Source organism: Esox lucius, chromosome 20 (genome assembly GCF_011004845.1).
Source record: "Esox lucius isolate fEsoLuc1 chromosome 20, fEsoLuc1.pri, whole genome shotgun sequence".
Lineage (NCBI taxonomy): Eukaryota > Metazoa > Chordata > Actinopteri > Esociformes > Esocidae > Esox > Esox lucius.
The window spans coordinates 4755049-4776277 of NC_047588.1; the positions used below are offsets into that span (position 1 = coordinate 4755049).

A 21229-nucleotide genomic window follows, 5' to 3' on the forward strand; every position below is an offset into this window, starting at 1 on the left:
AGAGGTGATGGTAAACAAGCAAACATGTACAGGTTAAAGTTCAGAGAGGGATTAACAGGTGATGCTCCTTGAAAGAGAGCGTGTTTATGGTTATACTTAACCACGCCTACCTCCAAAGACCTTTCAAGCGACCTGACCTTTAATCAGGTCAGTCCAGCCAATGGTAGCCTCTTCCTGTGGGGCCAAACTCTTTAGATTACACAAAAGAAACAGAAAACTAAAACAACCAGTTTTTATTGGACAAATGCAGGTTGTCCCTACCAATTTCAGTCTGAAGAATGTGACCAGGTACAAACAAGCAACACTACCTCTCCAAAACAAACACAGGTGAAACGTCCACTGTAGAAGTAATAGTCTTTAATGGTCTTAACGCTTCTGGTTTAGGAGTCATGGTCATGGGTTGGGGGAAGACCTGCCGTGCTAATGAAATTTGGCAGCTAGGGACTAGATGTGCAGCACATACCTCCTGGTTCCTGTTACAGACCATGAAGAGAAAAAAATCACCAATCATCTCATTGATTCTGTGCCACGGCACGTGGCACCACTGCTGGCCTCTCTCAGACCCTGCAGATGCTATATACTAACTGACTGGGCCATTGCTGGCCCCTCTCCGATCCTGCAGGTGCTATATTATACCATCTGATTGGACCATCGCTGGCCCCTCTCCGATCCTGCAGGTGCTATATTATACCATCTGATTGGACCATCGCTGGCCCCTCTCCGACCCTGCAGATGCTTTATACTAACTGACTGGGCCATTGCTGGCCCCTCTCCGATCCTGCAGGTGCTATATTATACCATCTGATTGGACCATCGCTGGCCCCTCTCCGATCCTGCAGGTGCTATATTATACCATCTGATTGGACCATCGCTGGCCCCTCTCCGATCCTGCAGGTGCTATATTATACCATCTGATTGGACCATCGCTGGCCCCTCTCCGATCCTGCAGGTGCTATATTATACCATCTGATTGGACCATCGCTGGCCCCTCTCCGATCCTGCAGGTGCTATATTATACCATCTGATTGGACCATCGCTGGCCCCTCTCCCACCCCCGCTGGTGCCACAAACCATCACCATAAGAACAGAGAATAACCATACCTTAAAAGGACATGAGAAAGAGTCAACACACACAGGTGGGCAAACACACACACACACACACACACACACACCGCAGAGGTGTGACGGAGGGAACTACGCCATTTCCTACACACTGACTTGCCAGCTCGTCATCAGCTACGCTAAACCTAAGTATAGCTGTTATGCAGGGAGCAGGGAGGTTCAGTGAAGCTGGTTCTGGGTAACACTGGACGGCGAGCTTTTCATGCCCCCCCCCTCCCCCCCTGAACTTTCCGCAACATTATGGCTAAATCCTTTGATGCTGCAGTAATGTCAGCCACCTCAGTCGCGTGCCGGGGGGTGGGTGGGGGGGCAGAGAGGCATGCCAAGTTGAGACCTGGTGACCTTTCCCTTTCGCAGATTCACACAAGCCTGCCCACCAACAGCAGAGGTTGACGTGAACGTGTCACACAAACGCTTTGTACGGGCTTGAAACACACATGGAAATTTGTATGTTAGCAGATTCTTCCACACTGAACAATGAGACTATAGATGATGGGTTCAACATGCACCTTTCATTGTCTTAATGAATCAACACAGTTACAAATTTTGAGTTCTGTAAGATGTAGAAAAACCTCTCATAACACTTAAAGTGTCTGCAAACATATAGTTGTGCTCAAAAGTTTGCATACCCTTGGGGAATTGGTTACCATTTGTAAAGAAACCATGAGTGAGCAGGTAAAACACGTATTTTATTTATTATGGGATTCACATTCAAATGTAGATCATAACAGAATGGCATGATCATAAAACAAAACATGAACTGACCCCTGTTGAAAAACATGAACTGACCCCTGTTCAAATGTCTGCATACTGTTAGTTCTTAATACTGTGTATTGCCCCCTTTAGCATCAATCACAATGGGCAGTCTTTTGTAATAGTTGTCTATGAGGCCCGAATTATGGTATAGCTGCCCATTCATCTTGGCAAAATGCCTCCAGGACATGCAAAGTCTTTGGTCATCTTGCATGGTTGTAACCATAAAGCTCAATTTTGGTCACTCCAAATTACAGTATGCCAGAAGCTGTGAGGCATGTTAAGGTGTTGTCAGGCATATTGTAACCAGGCTTTTTTGTGGCACTGGCACAGTAAAGGTTTCTTTCTGGCAACTCAACCATGCAGCTCATTTTTGTTTAAGTATCATCATATTCTGCTCCTTGAAACAACCACACCATCTTTTTCCAGAGCAGCCTGTATTTCTCCTGAGGTAACTTGTAGTTTTGTCTTTGTATCCCAAACAATTCTTCTGGCAGTTTGGCTTAAATCTTTCTTGGTCTACCTGACCTTGGATTGGTACCAAGTACCAAGAGATCCCCACATTTTCCACTTCTTAATAAGTGATTCAACAGTACTGACTGGCATTTGCAAGGCTTTTGGTATCTTTTTATATCCTTTTTCAACTTTATGAAGTTCCATTACCTTGTTACGCAGGTCTTTGACAGTTCTGCACGCAATGGCTCAGTATCTAGCCTGCTCAGTTCATCCACGTGAGAGCTAACAAACTAATTTACTATTTATACACAGATACTACAGTAACTGCAATTTAAAAAGCCACAGGTGTAGGAAATTCACCTTTAATTGCCATTTTCACCTGTGTGTCTGTAAAAAGGCCAAACATTCAAGGGTATGTAAACTTCTGATCAGGGCCATTTGGGTGATTTCTGTTATCATAATGATTTAAAAAGGAGCCAAACAACTGTGATAATAAAAGTCTTCATATGATTACTATCCTTAAATAAAATAAAAAACAATTGCATGATCAGTCATATTTTCAAAATCAATGCCAATATTTCACAATATCTGCCTGGGTATGCAAACTTATGAGCACAACTGTAACTAAGATAATAACTAGCTTTTCTTAAATAGCAAGGCTCACAATGTGAAGCAATAATGAGGGAGATAGAGTGACTGTTGTGAACAGAGAAATAGCCTTGGTGTAGAGAGACTTTGAAAGAGAGGGAGGAGCAGAGTGGAAAGTTGACACCGCAAGCAACAGCTCATCAACAGGATGATTTTGACTCTCCTTGACTAAAGGTTAGTGCCTCCTTTCCTCTGTGAATAAACATGGAAAAGCCACCTTTCTTCCCTGTCTTCTGAAGCTGTGACCTTGTCTCCGGTAGCTGTCTGGTCTCATCTCCTGTAGGTCTGACCTCATCTCCTATAGCTGTCTTTGTCTCCTGTAGATTTGTATCGCCTGTAACTGTTTTGCCTTCTGTAACTGTTGTACCTTATCTCCGGTAGATGTGTAACCTTGTCTCCTGTATCTGTCTTAACTTGTCTCCTGTATCTGTCTTACCTTGTCTCCTGTATCTGTCTTACCTTGTCTCCTGTATCTGTCTTAACTTGTCTCCTGTATCTGTCTTAACTTGTCTCCTGTATCTGTCTTAACTTGTCTCCTGTATCTGTCTTACCTGTCTCCTGCATCTGTCTTACCTTGCCTGTTGCGGGTCCACAAGCGCCAGGCGGCGATCAGGGTCACTGCGTGGCCCAAAACCACAAGGGCAGGGAAGGTGGGTTCCAGGGGGCTCGCCTTAACCGGCATCAGGACTGAGATCAGCCCGGTACAACTTTGCCTGTTGTGACTGACAGGTGGGCGGGCTTAGGGCGGGAAGGGAGCTGAGTCGAGTGTGTTTGCCAGGAAAGGTGGGGGGGGGGGGGGGTTCAGAAATTCACGCAGCCTCAACCTTTCCTGGCCGACACACTGAGCAGTCTCTCGCCGCTGCTCCCTTCTTTCAACACTCCTCTTTTCTATAGACCTTCCTCTGTTTCTACTCTATTCACTGTTTACACAATAGTTCCGTCTCCTCTACTTCTAAACATACATTCTGAATGTATGCTTTTGTTCAGGTTTTTTTGCTGACTGTTGTTTACTGCGACAGGCTGTCTAAACTAAAGCTTACCAATGGAATACTTGACGTCTCCGCACTCTGGTCATAAAATATACAGACACAAACACAGTCAAAAAGACACGCTAGTCTTGAAAAACTGAGCTGTTTAAAACCCTGTCAAATAATGCATATAACTGTCTAATAGACTTTACCCATCATATTTTGCACCCAAGAAAAATAGCTCGGAAATGAATTGGGTAATTTGGTTATGAATAAACCAAAGATTGATAGTGCCTGGAAGTTAAGAGTTGAGAGTATCCTGCTCTTACAACTGATTTGATGTAAACTCTGTTTCTGGCTCATTCTATTCTAATGTATCAATGTCCTGTTTGTCTCCCCTCTCCCTCATGGTAGCATAATCATTCCCATATGCCAGACTTTGAATGATTCCCTGTCATTTTCATCCTCACACTGTACACCAGTACTGTACACCAAAGCCCTACAGAGAAAATACTTTACTTCAGTGTGGTGCAAGGAAGCAGTTTACATTTTTCTAAGGAAGATTAAGACAAGACTGGTTGTTCTGGTAGGGTGTGCCTACAAATGGTCCGGTCAGAGAGGCATTTCATCACAAGAGAAGCCCAGCCCGACAGAACAATGAAGCCCAGCCTGAAGGAACCATCCTCAGAGATAACAGGTTTCATACCTGACAACAATTACTGGCGGGTGTTCACCCATACTACAAGGCCCTGAGATGTGTTTACTGTACATTCCAACGCACTTTCACACATGCTCACGCTCAAGTGTTATCAATTAAATACACAAAATAAATCCTGCCTTCTGAGTCTGAATCTCTTTAACAGGAGGCTTCCAGTTAACTTGCTAACACAGTACAACAACAATCCCAAATGACCTGAACAGATGGATGGAGCAAAACTTGTGCAACACATGGAAACAGGTGTTGCGTTTTATACGGTACTCACAAATATAGCCCAGACAAACACAAAGACCAAAGTCACACGGAGCAGGGTTTTGAAATAGAGCTACACACCGTACTTCCAGCCAGTAAGAAGCCTTCGTTTTCTGGACATATGCCTATCCAACTCAGTGAACAGGACAGTCCTACGCCCAAGCGGCTTTAGTGGAAAAACAGTCAGCAGACATTATTTGTAAATCAAGTCTGCCATTGTGCCAACCGGTTTATATATGGAATAGAATTTCTGCTTTGGTAACTGAAGGTCGATTTCTTTTGTGGCCGTACGTGTGTGTGTGTGTGTGTGTGTTAAATGTGTGTCGATGTGTAGCGTACGGGTGTGCCCCCCTCCCCTCGGCAGCACAACAACATCTCACACCGCGTTTGCCAAAAACACACCGAAGGACAGACGATAAAAAGGCAGACCACACCACAAGACCACAGCAACTGTCCTGCTGGGCGGACAACCTACCAGGTATGATCTTCATCTGGGTGTCGGGAATGGAGCGAAAGAGGAAAGAGGAGAAACGGAGAGTGCGGAATCAGGAGAATGAAGGAGAAGAGGAGGACTCCTCCGTTTGTTTGCTTTCAGCAGCCCCCCCACCCCCCCGTTATTCCCCCCTTCTGCATTTTGACAGCCCCAGTGCCTGCTGCTTGGATTTGTCAGCCTGTTCTCTAGTGGCTCATGATTAACCAAAAAGGGGGGGGGGGGTCCTGGCGCTCACTGTAGGGGCTATAAATACCCCAGCCAGGGCCTGATGATCACACCGTCACAGTTTAGAAGCTGATTGAACCACTTTGGCGGCCATTTGGCTGCGGCAGCGTGGAGCGACGCACAAGTCCGGGCTGCCTTTCATCTCTGGAAGGGAGACTGTTATTCAGCGATATTATGTCATACGTTTGAGCCAGGCCTGGATAGAAACCATGACCACTTTACAGGAATCTGATCAACTAAAGCTTGTCTGAGTACATACAGTACTGTGCTATGTCCATCAGCTAATACTGTCAGCAAATAGCTTAGTATGTATCCATCCTCTGACACCATTGTTGGTTGAGCTTCCTGCCTAAGACTGTCACATGAATAATGAAATGGAAAATCAACAGGTCTAATGGACAGATGGACAAAAACTGGTTGAAATGAAGTCATTCTGAATAAGAGAGTCAGCTAAATGACTACAACGCAAAACATTCAGTAAAACACAAAACAACACAAAAAGCAAACACTGAAGTAGGCTTCATAAAATATCTCATACCCAGAACTGGGGATTATCTGGTTCAAATTGGCTTGGTGGTCTATTGTGGCACTAGGTGGTCAGAATGTCAAAACGAACCGTTTAAATGCCAGTGAACCCAATTCTGTTTAGTGAGAGATATATTGGCTTGACCTAATCCAAACAATTTTAACTGTTCCCTGTTTCTTTAGGGACCCCTCCGATCCATAACATTGGCTAAATATAGGATGTTTATACATTGTTGGCTATGTATGTAAGTGAGCATGTGGTTTGGTTAACTACCATGTTGACAGGGATGTTCCATGTACAGTACAACACAATTCAAAACCTTACGTTTTTAGACATGTTCTCATGTCCTTATGTTAAAGGATGAAGTAGGACTTTCTAAAACAAGTAATATCTGTTTTAATGTTAACTCAAGACACATGAATCTGAAAGACCTCAAGATTTTGTCTGGTGAACAGTCTGAGGTGGTGTGATGTTCTAGATAACGTTGCTAGTGGTCATAATATTGACAGAGATTATTTCCACTAAATGAATCACCAGATGCAGTGTGATATATCCAACATGGAGCTGCGTCATGACACCATGAGAAGGTTGTGAGGTTGTGAGTGGGTAAAAAAAAGAAAAATCCTTTTGGTATTTTGTTAACGTACCAAGTCAGATAAATTTCAACCCTGAGGTGAGATAGACAGAAAGACTGAACAAAAGTCACATAGTTGAAGAAATATCTAATTGTTTTTGAAGAGTAAGAATTTAACTGACCATGAGTCCATTCTCCTCTGAGCCATAACAAAGACCGAAGTAAAGACATTTGCTAAATATCAGGTGACAAAACCTTATTCTCTCTAAGCCATGAAGTCCCTTTCTGGTCAAGTTAAAGCACAGTCCTGAGAATGTGGTTACAGGGGCCTGCTGTAAAATATTCTAGTGTGTGTAGGGTTAAAGGTCAATGTTTCTGAGACCTTTGAAATGAGTAGACACCCTATAGCAGGGGTGAGCAAAAGGCGGCAAACAGGCTAATATCAGCCTGTGAGTAACTTGATTTGTGCCCCTGAAAAATGTTGAAGTAAATAAAAAACAGTTTAAAATCTTTTGTAAAGTGTTCCCATTTAAAGTAAAAAAAGTGACTTCTGCCTTAGGAGTAAGGTTTAAGGAAACTAGTACAGTTAGCATAGCAATAAACTTAAGATTACTTTCAGGTTTAGGCACCAGACTGAAGTAAAACACTCAAGCTACATACCCTAACCCAGGAAACGTCTCACATCAACTAACACTGGACTACTGCTTAAAATATTATATGATATTGTTCTGTTGGTTTGTTCCATAGTTCTGACAACACTGCGCTAGCTGTTACTGTACAGTAAGATGTTCCATTGCCCAGTCATTCTAACTTGAGCCAGCCAGGCTGCAATCATTAAATTGTATTACAGACCATAATTACCACTGGTGGTTCCAGCAGCCTGTTTCCCCTCCGTGAGAGCCAGTTCTCCCCTGACTGGCAACGCCTCTACCTACGTTAAATGACAATACACAACTCCTGATTTCCAGACGTCTTTGTGTACGTTACACAAAACCTACATCGCAACCATGCGTCGGGTCTGTTTCATAGGTTTTCTGTGTACCAGCGTAATCATATTTTACGTTTGTTTAAGAAATGTTCCATCCATATCCCATGTCATTATATCGGAAATATGAAGCAACGGGTTTTTTTATTTGCGGACCTGTATACAAAGGTTCCATCCCAGTCAAGGGGACATGCCAAGACTGTATCACTAGAAAGACATTGAGCAGCTGAGTTCCCAAACTTTGCTGAGTGTGTACCAGAGCAAAAGCCGGATCTGACGCCTAATACGTGTTTAACAAGCTCATAGCTGAGGCCACAACACAGGCTATTGATAGCATGATGGCTAACAGCGCCCGACCCCCATGTTTTTTCACTCCAAAAGGTCAGGTTCATAATTCGCCTCTGAAAAATGGCATCCGCGATGAGTCACATTCACAATGCCACAATCGTGAGCCTTCATAATGAAAAACGGACTTTAGGAGAATGCTGAACATTTCAAAAATTGAAGAAATATGTGGCCATTTCCTGCTAGGAACTTTGAAATCTGAGTTGGAGTAATGGCCTCTTGTTCTCCACATGTGGGCAGATTTTTATGTGGTGACTCCAGCAGGTCCACTTATCGTAAACACGACTGACTGTAACATGTTTCAACATGCAGTGTAATTCATCAAGCAAACACACTGCATGTAAAGGCTTCAAACATTGCATGTGTTTTCTACAATATTTGAGATGACATTTTATTAACACTAGATGCTCTACGTTCTCCAACTTAAAGCAACATCCTCGTGCCAAAGATTAGCCAGACCTTTCCACCCTGGTTATGTAAAAAACACAGATCATAAACTAGGATAAAATGAATGTATGCTAACTTAATGCATATGGCATGAATTTCTAATTATTTATTTCAAAATAGCCAGGAAGAAGAAGCTAAGCTTCTGTTATGGTATTTCTGAAGCTCACAGATGGCTATTGTAAATTATTTGCAGTAGGTGGCGACAATGAGTTAAACTAGTTTCAAGATGGGCACTATCCTGGCCTGCTTCATTAGACTAACAGCTTAAGCAATGGACCCTTAGGTTCTTCACATTTTGCACTGATTTCAAAACAGGAGGAATGCAATGATCCAATGACAGATGACAACACGGACAACAGGACATTTGAAAAACAATCTGTAAAAAAAGGTAATTTGATCCTGACCTCCTAAACACTTGTTGGACACTCTTGACTGTGGGATCTGTAAACACACTGTAAACTCAAATCACTAAAAGTCGAGTCATTCCACCGATGACTAACGCAGCTTGACCAAGGCCGGACGTCAGAGCAGCACTGCTAATTCAATTCAGGCCTGCAGATGCGTCCTCACACGTGGGACAGAGAAAACACACCCAGAATATTGCTGCAACAGTATGCGTGAACTATTCCAATTTCCTGTCAGTTCTCACTCCCACACAACAAAACAGACAACGCCCATGTGTCCTGGGCTCCCGCCACTCCATCCTAACACATCTCAGAACATCTCAAAACGCCAAACCCCAGAAATCTACAAAGCCAGTGATACCATGCCTCTTGCATAGATAACAGCAAAATATTTTGCCACAAAGACAGAGATTTACATCAAAGTTAGTTCAACACAACTACAACAACAGAGAGGATTTCACAGACATTCCAGCACATTCCGTGAGCCAACTTAGGGAGGAGAGAGCAAGGAGCTGCCAGCAGGCATGATAGCACATTGTTAAGAATGCCCCTACCCTTAACATGTTGTTACGTAAAACACACAGGGGCACGCTAACCAACCCAAGAGAGGGGAAAACAGGAACTAGTGACCACAGTTCAAATCCCATTTATATAAATACAATACACAGTGAGAGACCATCAGAAGCACCACACCCCCCTCATTCCCTTTGCCCATCTCTACAAAGAGCAAGAAAGTAGAGAACAGTTGGCATAGCATACAGCCATACCACTGGAACTGTTTCAAGTCTGGAACATTTCTGGATGGCCAGAGATTAATATGGATCAGCAGATTACTGCCATGTGAGAAACTGTGAGCTTGCTAAACTTTTTGGTCACAAAGTTGGAACTTCCTATCCCCATGCCCAAAAAAAGTTGAAGTGAGATCTTAACTCAAAGTCATGTGACACTTTCTCTTTGAACATTTTTGAATATCATAGACAGGATATCAATGTCCAATAGGGTTTGAAATACTGTAGCATAACTGATAACTCCCTCACACAGATGTCTTAATCACGGCTAGATCAAAATTGCTATGTAGAAATTCATCATTTGACTCAAACTATTTCCAAAGAGCAACAGCTCTTGCGATATATTAGAGCCAGAACATCAAAAGAAGACAGACTATAATACAAATTTCACAACTTTTCTGCTGACCAAAATTAAAACCCTCTTTCACCCTTCAAAGGATATATCTTGAAGGGAAAGATTAACAAACCAACAATTAGAATTGCATAAACAGTGTTTATAGCATGTGCAACTGAAACATAATAGCACATGGTATAAAACACGGCAGTGCCATCACCACGATGTCTACCTAAGTCCTCCCACGGTATATACAGGGGCGGAAACCTTGGCAACTCCAGTGACATCACACAGCAATTCCACGGGCCAGGAAGCAACGTGGGGGGAAACAAAACATTTTCCAAACCTTCTACGAAGTTGGGGAAGGTCTTTCCCTCCGGTTCATCCAAAGAGTGGTCCCATTCACACTCCGGGGTTGCCTTGACCACCGCTCCACCGGTTAACAGAGCCCGTTCGATGGCCAGTGCCTGCAGGACGTCATAGTCCAGGTCGTCCCCTGTTGTGTCCGGTACAACAGGGGGAGGAACCTCTCCAGCGGCCACTGACTCTGGGCTGGTGATTTGTTGCACCTCGATCACCTCCTCCACCACAACTATCTTCTTCCTCATGTTGGCCTCGTCTACAAACTGCTCTTGAGTGTCAGTCTCAAGGTGAGGCTGTTCTGGCAAAGGGGCAGTGGCTGCAACGGTTTGTGGGGGTTTCTTGCCTTTCTTCTTGTCCGAGGCCTTGGGAGGAACAGAGACACGTTTCTCCTTCTGCTGCTCTGTGCTCTGCACTTCTAGAGTGCCTGAGTGTTGTGCAATAACTCTGGGAAGCTCCCTGCCCTGCTCAATATGGAGGCTGTCTCGTGCCTCAGCTCCAACTGACGCGGTCTCTGCCTCTCGGACTGCAGCGGGTGATTCCCTGGCAGAGGAGGATGTTTTTGATTTTGGGTCCTCCCGTTTGATTTTTTCAGGCGAGCGCTGGGCAGGCTCCGCCTCCCCTTTGTCTAAAGCAGGGGCCCCAGCTGCTAGCGTGCTGGTTTCCTCAGACCACATTCTTTCAGAAGGCATCTTTAGAGAGCCATCTATTACTGTCTCTCCAGAGGTGTTGAGGGGGTTAACCTTAAAGAAAGGCTTGTTCATTGACACCTCCTGTGGAAATGTTTCAGCTACAGATGGGGCAAACAGTTTTGTGGTACTGGTCTCAGGCGTTGTGGCAGAAGGCTGCTTTTTCTTTTTTGCTTTTTTAGCCTTTGGAGAAATGACTGTTTCCACAGGGGCTTTAGCCTCGGGCACTGGGGCGTGTTGCGTCTGGACACGTTTGTGGGCTTCCTGGGACATCTCTGTCTTGATGCTCTTTTGCATTGTCACTGTTTCCACAGAGAAACTCACCTCTGAGCTGTGGGTGACTGAGGTCATTCTGATGGTTTCCTCAGATGAGCCTGCTGGTCCCCGTTTCTCTTCACTAACACTGGTCTTCTCAGCCACCTCCTTCTCCTTTACAATGACTGGGGGGGCTGCAATGGGCTGGGGTGCAGTTTGACATACTACAGCTTTAGTGATGCTCAGTTCCAGAGTCTCATTAACCCCATCTGATCTGTGCTCCCCAATTTCTTTTTGAACCTCAGCCTTGGTATTGCCTAGAAACTCAGGCTTCCTTCCCTTTTTAACCTCTAGTTTAGTTTCCGTTTTAACCTCAGCCTGAGTTTCCATTTTTACCTCAGCCTTAGTTTCCTTTTTAACCTCAGGCTTAGTTTCCTTTATAACACCAGACTTAGTGTCCTTGTTAATCTCTGCCTTCGTTTCCATTTTAATTTCAGCCTTAGTTTCCTTTTTAATCTCAGCCTTAGTTTCCTTTTTAACTTCAGCCTTAGTTTCCTTTTTAACTGCAGCCTTAGTTTCTTTTTTAACCTCAGCCTCATCTTCCTTGTAAAACTCAGGCTTAGTGTCCTCGTTAATTTCAGCCTTTGTTTCCTTATTAACCTCAGGCTTAGTTTCCTTTTTAACATCAGGCTTAGTTTCCTTTTTAACCTCAGGCTTAGTTTCTGTGTTAATCTCGGGTTTAGTTTCCTTTTTAACCTCAGGCTTAGTTTCATTTTGGACCTCAGGCTTAGTTCCTTTACTAATCTCAGGCTTAATTTTCTGGTTAACCTTAGATTTTGTTTCTATTTTAACCTCAGACTTTGGTTCTATTTGAACACTTGCTTTGGTTTCTTTAGTGGACTCTGGTCCCTTGGGCTTTCTTGATGATGTGATAGCTGACAGGGTTTTAGGACACTCCAGTGCCTCCTCCATAAGGGTATTCTGGTCCTTTGCTGGCGGCACCTTGACAGGTGGTTTGTTAGCAATCAAGGCTTTCTCAATTTCTCCAGCATATTTTTCCTTCTTCAATTTGGATGCATCTTCGATCACCATTGTTTCAGTATTGATAATCTTTTCAATAATTTTCTCAGTGACAACACTGTCATCACCATTAAACAACAGTAATGAAGAAGTGCTCTCAGGTTTGAATGACACAGGGGGTTCAGCTGTGAATTTGGGGGTTTCCTGGAGGATGGTCACTTCTGTAGCTTTCTTAGGTTCTGGCAGCCCCTTCAACTTCTCTTCTTTCTTCTCTTTGGTAGTTGGCAGTGTTGCTGGTATGACTGGCTTGCTGGTGACAGGTTCAACAGAGACTTTCAGGGTCCCCTCAGAGTTGGTCACCATTTCAGCTTTCTTGGGCTTCTCTTTGCCCACTTTAGTGGAAGAAGATTCTGCTGAGACCTTCACTGCCCCAGCTACTGTAGCCCCTGCTACTGCAGCTGCAGCTACTGCAGTTTTAGAAGAGACAGACCAGTTGCTGCCCTGTGAATCATGTGTTGTAGTGAAGATTTTCTGCACCTTGGACCTTTCTGTGTGGACCTTGGTGGTAATCTCTTCCTGGGAGGTCACCGCCGGTTTACGGCTTCTATCCTCAGCGGTCTGAGTAAAGGTAACCGTGGAGACCCTCTTCACCTGACTTTCCTTTATCACTGAAGTCTCAGCACGGAAACCCCGTCCCTTCCCGAGTGGAGGCTGGGCCTCAGATTCCCATGATGCTCTTGGTCTGACTGACTCTGCAGACACTGGGCGACCTCTGAACCTTGGGGTCCAGTCAGAGCCTTCCTCCTCGGCTGTGACCATCCTCTTATGACGGTAGCCCTGGCGCTCCGCCATCGCCTCCCGACTCTCTTCCTTGCCAGGTTTGGGGACATACGACGTCGGGCCCTCCACTGATTGAACCCCCCGTGTTGCCCTTTGGACGACAGGCAAGGTGGCCGCTGAACGACGAACCCTCTGCAGGGAAGAGGGGACGATCTCAGCCGGCAGACGGAGGTAGTCGCGCAGGTACACGATGCCCTCGTTGGTCAGGTACCAATAGAAGTGCCTCCAGGCAAACGTCTCCTTCACATAGCCCCTGGACTTCAGGGAGACCATGGCACGCATCACCTGCAGGTTTCCAACACTGGGGATCTCCGGGTGCTTGGTCTGAGGCCGCTTGTCTTTCTTGGCCACCATGACACCGTCGCGAAACAGGAGCTCGTAGATGGTCCTTAAGTCGGCCAAGGGTATCACCATTCCGGCCACCATTGTCGCGCTGTGTGTGTGTGTGTTTGTGTCTTCAGAGTATGGCTAACTGCAACGCTGGAGCCACTCCACCAAGGAAGAATGAATTACAGGATGACCTCACTCCTTGTTCTGTGAACGGGTCCAGTGGCAAAACCAGCTGCCACGTGATTTTCAATCGAATCAACAAAAAGAATTCTCTTTTTCTTTTTTAGCGCTTCTTTCTTCACTCACTTCTGGTTTTCCTTTGAGAATGTAAGGATGAAGCTCTAAGAAAAATGAAAACTCCAGAAACGAAATCAAAAGAGTACTGTTCCTCTCTTTAGTCTGAGTTCCTTGGAAGTGAACAGACTCCGGTCTGGCTCATGCAGCGGCAGTGACAGGAGTGTGTGTAGGTGGGTGTGTTCAAAAGAGAGGCACACTGCTCCAAACGACTCCTCCTACCTTCTCTATGCAGTTGAGGAAAAGCTGGCATGGAAAAACAAAAAGAAAGATCTTCGAAATATACACACTCAACGACAGAAGGCCAGAATGAATGATGACAGAATAAAAATAACAAAATGGAGTTTACGGGGTAGGAAAAAAACGGAGGAGAAGTTAAATGAATGGAAGTACCCAACAAACCTCTTTAGTGCTTGAGCACATGCGAGGCTGTGACTAAAAGGTGACGCCCACCAAAATGTGTGTTCACTCACTGTCACACAAACACAGGCTTATACACACCCCTCAGTGCTACATAATGGTTCTATGAGTGGGTTGGACTTCTTTAGCTAAAAGAAGGCAGCCTTCAGGCACATCGTGTTATCCCAGAAGCACTCCAGGTATTTACTTACTAGTAGCTTGACGCTCACTACAACTCTACACATTTCAGATCCAGTATCACTGCTTGTTATTTGCCCTACAGACACACAGACATACCCACATGCACAGAGAGAGTATCTGCCGGCAAACTGCAGATCTCTTGTCCAAAGCCTTTTTTATTGTGTTGTTTGACATGATAAAGAGCTTATTTTAGTGAATGTGAGATAGGCAATAGCTACTGTAACATGGAAATACGCTATAATGTGTTCGACTGAAATTCTTTGACAAATCAAACTATTTACAAGCCAAATATGCATATACATATATTCCTCAAATACCTAATCGTACTGGTTTTCAACACTATTAATATCAGTTTTTGGGTTGTGAGTCACCACAAGGTGGAGAGGAATTACAAAGGGACACACCAGCATGTCCCAGCACAGCCCATTAAGTGATGCAACAGGTTGCAAGGACCACTTCTCCTTAATTTCAAACGACTCACATTGAGGGTCCATGCCCTGATATAGCCAGTGAACTCCTACTACTTCGGACTCAACTGTAGCTATAAAGAGCCTGTACATTACAGCTAACCTTTAACAGCTCTCAGGAACATGATATCACATTACCTTCCCGAGATCACTTCTATCTCTACAGTGCATCTGTCACGTCCACTCACCTCTTATTGTGTCAGAAGGAGTCTCTGTGCTGTGGTTTTAAATTGGTGGATGAGCAAGCAGTTTAGATTTTTTTTAGAAGGGGTTTGAATAAGTGTCATGAAGAGAAATAATCCTGTCTGAATTTAAACAACTAATATAGAAAGTGTGTCATTTTTTTTTTAAACATAACCCTTCACATATTTAAATGGTTTTCACATAGTAATTTCAATATAGTGCTATTTAGAAGATGTTGTGGTCCTAAACACATGAGCTTCCCACCAGTCTTCCACAAGAATAATATGAGCAATAGGGCATTATTCACAAAATAGAAAGTGGAAATGTTTTGCCTAACTTTGTCTAACTTTGTCTAACTTTATTACTACATTTACTGCCAAAATGGCATTCTCAAAAAAGCACTCCATATAGCATTTTGGCCCCACAAAAATGTTGAGGCACACATTTGGTTTCAACTGACAACCTCATTCTAATTGGGTGTCGAAGCAAACCAGAGAGAACCACTGTTCTACAGGGAAGGGAGATGGAGGTAGAATATTTGATATTTAATCTATATGTCCATACATTTTGTTTACACATTTATCAGGTCTATAAAAAAATTGGAGTGAAACTCACAGATGAATGCTTTGTGGTGAGGCAACATAATAAAAGCTATTAAAAAAAGTACATTCTGCTTCGGCTGCATTTACCCAGGTAGAGCAATTTTGATATTTTTCCACAAATTGGTCTTTGAAGCACACAACAATCTCTGTGCATAATCTGCTGATTTGATTGGTCAAAATACCAATGAGTGGAAAATAGACATCTGACAACTTCCAACCACATTGCAGTCAGATCCAGATTCAGCCAGTCACTGAAAACTGTTTTCTTTCCTATTACTATGGTAACACTTATACAGACCGTGTTCTAGTTCAGAGAAAGTCAAATCTCCTATTTCAGGTTTGCAGTAGGCCATAAATATGTTGTTCCGGCCAGCTGGACTAGACTGTCACTTCACAAACAGCTGTCTCTAACAGTTAGCGTTGCACTCTCAGCCAAACTACACAACCATTAGGTGCAAGTCAACGTCAATCAAGGCATCAAGTCTAAATAATTACCTGTAATAACGGTCATTACATCTATCGTATTGAGACCGCAGACAGCTTGTTAAACCTAGCTAACTGCATGAAATAAAAAACAAGGGCATCATTAGAAACCTGCTACAACAATGGTCTACTTCATGTACACTACAAATAAATTGATTGTATGCAATATAAAAGCAAAAACCATGAAATTCCTTAGCGTGATTGGAATAGTTAAAGACAGTGGGGAAATGTGAGATTTTGTGTGGTTTGTGTGGTAACCAACATAGTTAAACAGGCACATGACGTTTTGAGCTGTTTTAATTATTAATATAATTATTATTGCTGGTAAACAGAGGCGTTGCTAGGATCACAATACATTCGAGGCCTAGCCCTCACCCCCCATGAATGTACATGAGGACATTTTCAATGTACATGCTAGCGGCCTACACGTCTACATTGTCATAATGCGTGATCGGAATTATAGATGAACAGATATGGGTCCATTTTTCTATTATTATTTTTTGTCACTTTGAGACCTGGACACCCAGGCTCAATGACGCCACTGCTGGTAAAGTCCGGCGAGCTATTAAAAAGGACCTCTGTTTTGTCTGAGATGCATCTGCGCAGGTTTTAATTAATGAACTGTTGCACAAATGTTTCTACTGAAATTGTACTTCTGCTTTCAACCCTAAGCCACTGCTTTGTAGGGGTGCAAGAGACGGAGGATTGGTTGCCTAGAGACCAGTAAGGTTACCTGCGTTGCTCTTGGGGCAGAATGACGTATGTATTCACCATGCCGACTCGAGGATTGGATAAAATATACTGACCCGACACAACAAAGCGCTATACAGTATAGGGTACCTGCCTCCCAATAAAGGAACAATGCATCAGGATCTATCATAAAGGCAACGCACACCTGATTAGAAACTAATAACAGGAAAAATAAACGGACAGCTGACCACGTACACTAACATGTTTAAACACCTGTTAGGAATGGTTTCAGAAACTAATGTAAAAGTACATGAAACAGCACAGTTTGTATCCACATGTTCCTCTGACTCTGGGTAGGTTGAACAAATAGATCTGATGGACAAAATGTTGCACTACATCTTTAATATCATTGGCCACTTTCACCATGCCACCACCATGCCATGCCAACGTTCCTCATTCAGGATAATTTGTGTCAACATCCTCTGCCAGGCGGTAGAATTTCACGGTTTATACACACAATCTGAATTAAACATCCGTCGGCTTACAATGGCCTACGACCTGCATACCTGGACCCATGTATCTCGCTTTTCACAAATCCATTCAACTACAACACAGCTGACTATATGTTTTTTAAAGTGTACTAATGGTTTGCAAGGGCTTGATGTTAGCTAAGGTTGGCATTAATGAAAGGTCCATAAACCGAACGGAGTGGGAGGACAATCCACTGTAAAGATGGTTTGTTGTCTCTGAGCTGTTAAAATTGGACAGCCTAGTGGTGAGAGCTTCACTAGTATCCAGTAGATGAAATCCCTGAGCCGGTAAGGCTGAAAAACATTCTGACCTTGAGGAATACAGGCACAACCCTAATTGCGCCTGTAAGTAGCAGTGGATAACTGCTTCTGCTACATGATTAAAATGTATTTGTAAAATGTAACTACAAAACGTTGGTCTTTATGACAATATGTGGGCCGGGGAGTAAAAGAACAAGGTAATGTGAAACCGGAGACAGAGAGTCGACATCAGACGCCAGTGCGTCCAGCCAGATCCGGTTCCTGGTTAGTCGGCTGGGATGTGTCCAAGAGTCCACTCTGCCCAGAATAGACATGTCAGCACCCATGTCAGGGGGGGCAGTCTGGGCTCTGTGCCCACCGTAACGGCACTGTGCACTGGGGCTCAATGGCCCGTCCGAGACACGTGCCAATTGCCGGCCCACTTTGATATCAAACGCAGAGCCAATACAGCCCCTCCGAGGAAATCAAAGGTCATCATTTATTTGTATGCGACCAGTGTGTTTTCAGTGGTAGACTCTCACTCACGTCGTCCTTGCATACCTCTCTCCTATTCTCTTAAAAACCCATTGGAGGATAAGGTCAGAGGGGAGGAATCTCTGCCTTCTCAACCAACGGGTTGTGATACGGAGAGGAGGGGAGATAATTTGAGGAGTATGACATTTAGATTTTCTATTGTGAGTAATAACTCCAGGAAAGACAGGAAGCTTAAAGTCATGTGGCCGGTAGATATAATTATACCAGCTGATAAATCATCCAGACCCAGAGCCCCTGCCTCTGGGAGGAAGTCCATTGAGATCTCAGCTTGCAAGAAAATAAAGAGATGAATTTGTTACCACTGACAACATCTCAAGACTTTACCAGGGAAATATTAGTGTTCTCCTGCGAAATATACAACAAATCAATTCCTGGTTGTTATTTCCCTACAATACAACAGCCTAGCTAACCCGTCAGTCTTCAAATGACTAATGAGATCAGAGATCATGTGGAGTCCAGATGAACAGAGTTAGAGCTGAGATTTCCAGCTACAATACTTGTGGAGATGCATTTGGCACTAGCTCACTTGAACAAGAATTAGTTAAGCTTCCCTCCCCTTGATCAGCCAATGCAGCGCAGGCTTTCTAACAATGAATATTCAACTGAAATTAATGATGCCTACTGAGTGCTAGTACAATGGGAAACTTTTGGGGTGTTTTGTTCTGTTAAAGTAAGCATTTGCAATGAGAAGTTCAATTTATTTTTGGAGGTCAGGAATTAAAAGCAATTCAATTGCACCAAAAAAACTATAATTTGCAATTTGTATTTAAATTTAAATTGTGCTTTGGCAGCTTTTCAGGATAACCCCTTGGTTGGGGACAAGCATCCAGCTGTCCACTCTGAAAAAGGGCTGACACGTGTGAAAATAACCTCTCAACTAGAAGAGTACTGTAAGCAGCTGGAGAGAGGGTTTTACTCCTGAACCTGTCAATCGGCCACTAATAGAGAGGAAAACGTATACTCGGTATTAAAATTAATGACTATAAATGCTTTGATTTAATGACAAATAATAGCAGTCTGGACATTTTGCCCATATAAAGCCTAGTTCTAGAACTAAAAGGGACAGTTTCTCTGACATAGATTAAGCCTAGTCTATAGGACTGAAAAATCAAGGTCAAAGGAGATCTGGCCCAAAATCATAAACTATACAAACAAAACCTGGAGAGAAGGTAGAGCCCTGTACTTATCATCATGGTAACAGTATATTACATTTGTATCAGGACACCTAGGTTAAAACTACAGTTTAACAGTCACAGATTAATCCTAGTCCTGGAAAAAAATCTCCAAGCTCAATGGAAAATCTCTGTGGGAATTCAATTTTAATCTTAGACTAAATGTAATCTGTGTTCGGGAAACTGCCCTTAAAGGAGCATACTCGGGGTTAAGCTAGGCTTCACCTGTGAATCAGAACTATTCAAAATATGCTATTTATTACATGGTTTTATATGGTTTGATATTATCCACATGCGATAGGACAGTCTTGACAGCTTGACAACAATTTCCAGAATTGTTGGTCAATTGAAATGCAAGAGGGCCATGAGCATTAGATGAACCTCAGACACAAATCAGGCAACTCAACTGGGGCAATCAAGAGAGATCCAGAGGACTTGGTATTCCTTGAGGCAGGGAGTCCATAACCATACAAAGAGAGGACAATGAGGTGCAGTGGAAGAGTTGGCATCTCTAGGTCAGAGTTGTCAGTAAACCATGAAAGGCCACTACTAGTGTAAGTTACTGGAGAACCACAGGGAATTTTGTTGCAGACAAAAAAAAAAGCATCTTTCTCATGAGCATACTAAAAGAAAGTGAGGAGGAAAAAGGTGCCAATTGCATTCCACACATTGTGAGTATAATAAACAGCTGATTGGGCTCAGCTAATTGGTGTTACAAATCAACGTGGACTGCAGGGGAGGAAAGTGATGGCGTCTGGATAGAGGGTGTTGCGTCTGTGAGAGGAGAAAATATAGAAAGGCAGAGAAAGAACATTTACGCTATGTGATCGATGGCAGACCCCAGGAGATGTTCTGGAAACACAGCCAAGCAAGAATTGCCTCCAGACACTGCCTCATAATTAAAACAACATTGGAATCAAATACTGGCAAATAATATCTGGGCGGTAGAAACAACCGTTATATAAGGTTTATGTTTACCAATAACATTCCTATTCTCCAGTCATTCTAAAAAGCTTCACTTTCCACAGAATGCATTCACCTTTATAAAAACCATGCTGACATCATTTCTGAATAATAGCCATCTTTGTGTTACACAACATAATGACAGTAGCTTTGATGTTCACGGTTGCTAAGAATAAAACACCCATGGAAAAACCATAGATTGGAGGGCTCCCCGGCGGTGCAGCGGTCCACTACCGCGTCATGACCGTCAGTCCCAAAATAGGTGGCACAAAATGGGCCAAGCACCGTTCGGGTTGGAGGCAGGGATGGTCGGACGGGGTTAGAAACCTTGTCTGTGTTTCTAAACTCCATGAGTCATGGATCACATTGACTTCTCCTTTTCCAGAGTGGAAAGAAATGTGAAGTCAGAGATTATCCCTTACCCACTGAAAACAAGCAACAGAAACAGCAGTGCCCAGAAAGAGTGCCAAGTCACGCACACGCTCCTTCAGTGTACTTTTCTAAGGAGCTGACATATAGTAGAGGAAGATTGTGTGCTCCATCACCAACCTAACTATAACTACGCCCCCTCTGGCAAACGGTCCCAATAGCTGATACAATAGGGTTGCAGAATGGGCATCTGACTGATTAACAGTATATTAAGTATCACACGGAATACATAATGTGCATTGGCTAAAATGTATTACTGGTTTATCGCATTGTGCTTCAATTCACAACCATATTTAAGTTCTAGGCAAAAAAGGAAGATTTATATATTCACACAATGTTTCATTTAAAAGTGTGATGGTACATTGTGTACTCCCAGAGAAAGCAGGCAAAGGCTTAGTGTGCCATAAACAAGTTCGAGCAGACATAGGGATCTGATCCGAGGTCAGGGGGGAATGTGAAACAGTCCTTTTCATTCCAAAGGCCCTGTGG

General features: G+C 43.5%; 1 protein-coding gene across 20 annotated transcripts in view; it reads right to left on the bottom strand.

The window, feature by feature from the left end:
* plecb (plectin b) overlaps positions 1-21229 on the bottom strand; it is a 178361-nt gene that overhangs the window by 65793 nt on the left and 91339 nt on the right. For 7 of the 20 annotated variants that reach the window (XM_010864123.5, XM_020041058.2, XM_020041054.2 and 4 more), the window contains exon 1: positions 10385-13935. The exons of 8 other annotated variants lie outside the window; for them this stretch is intronic. In XM_010864123.5, the coding sequence (XP_010862425.2) occupies positions 10385-13628 (3244 nt within the window). In that variant the 5' untranslated portion in view covers positions 13629-13935. Of the gene's footprint in view, positions 1-3552; positions 3677-5392; positions 5486-10384; positions 13938-21229 lie in introns of those variants that run through there. 5 more of the 20 variants (XM_020041075.2, XM_020041073.2, XM_020041066.2 and 2 more) reach the window with 3 other exon arrangements.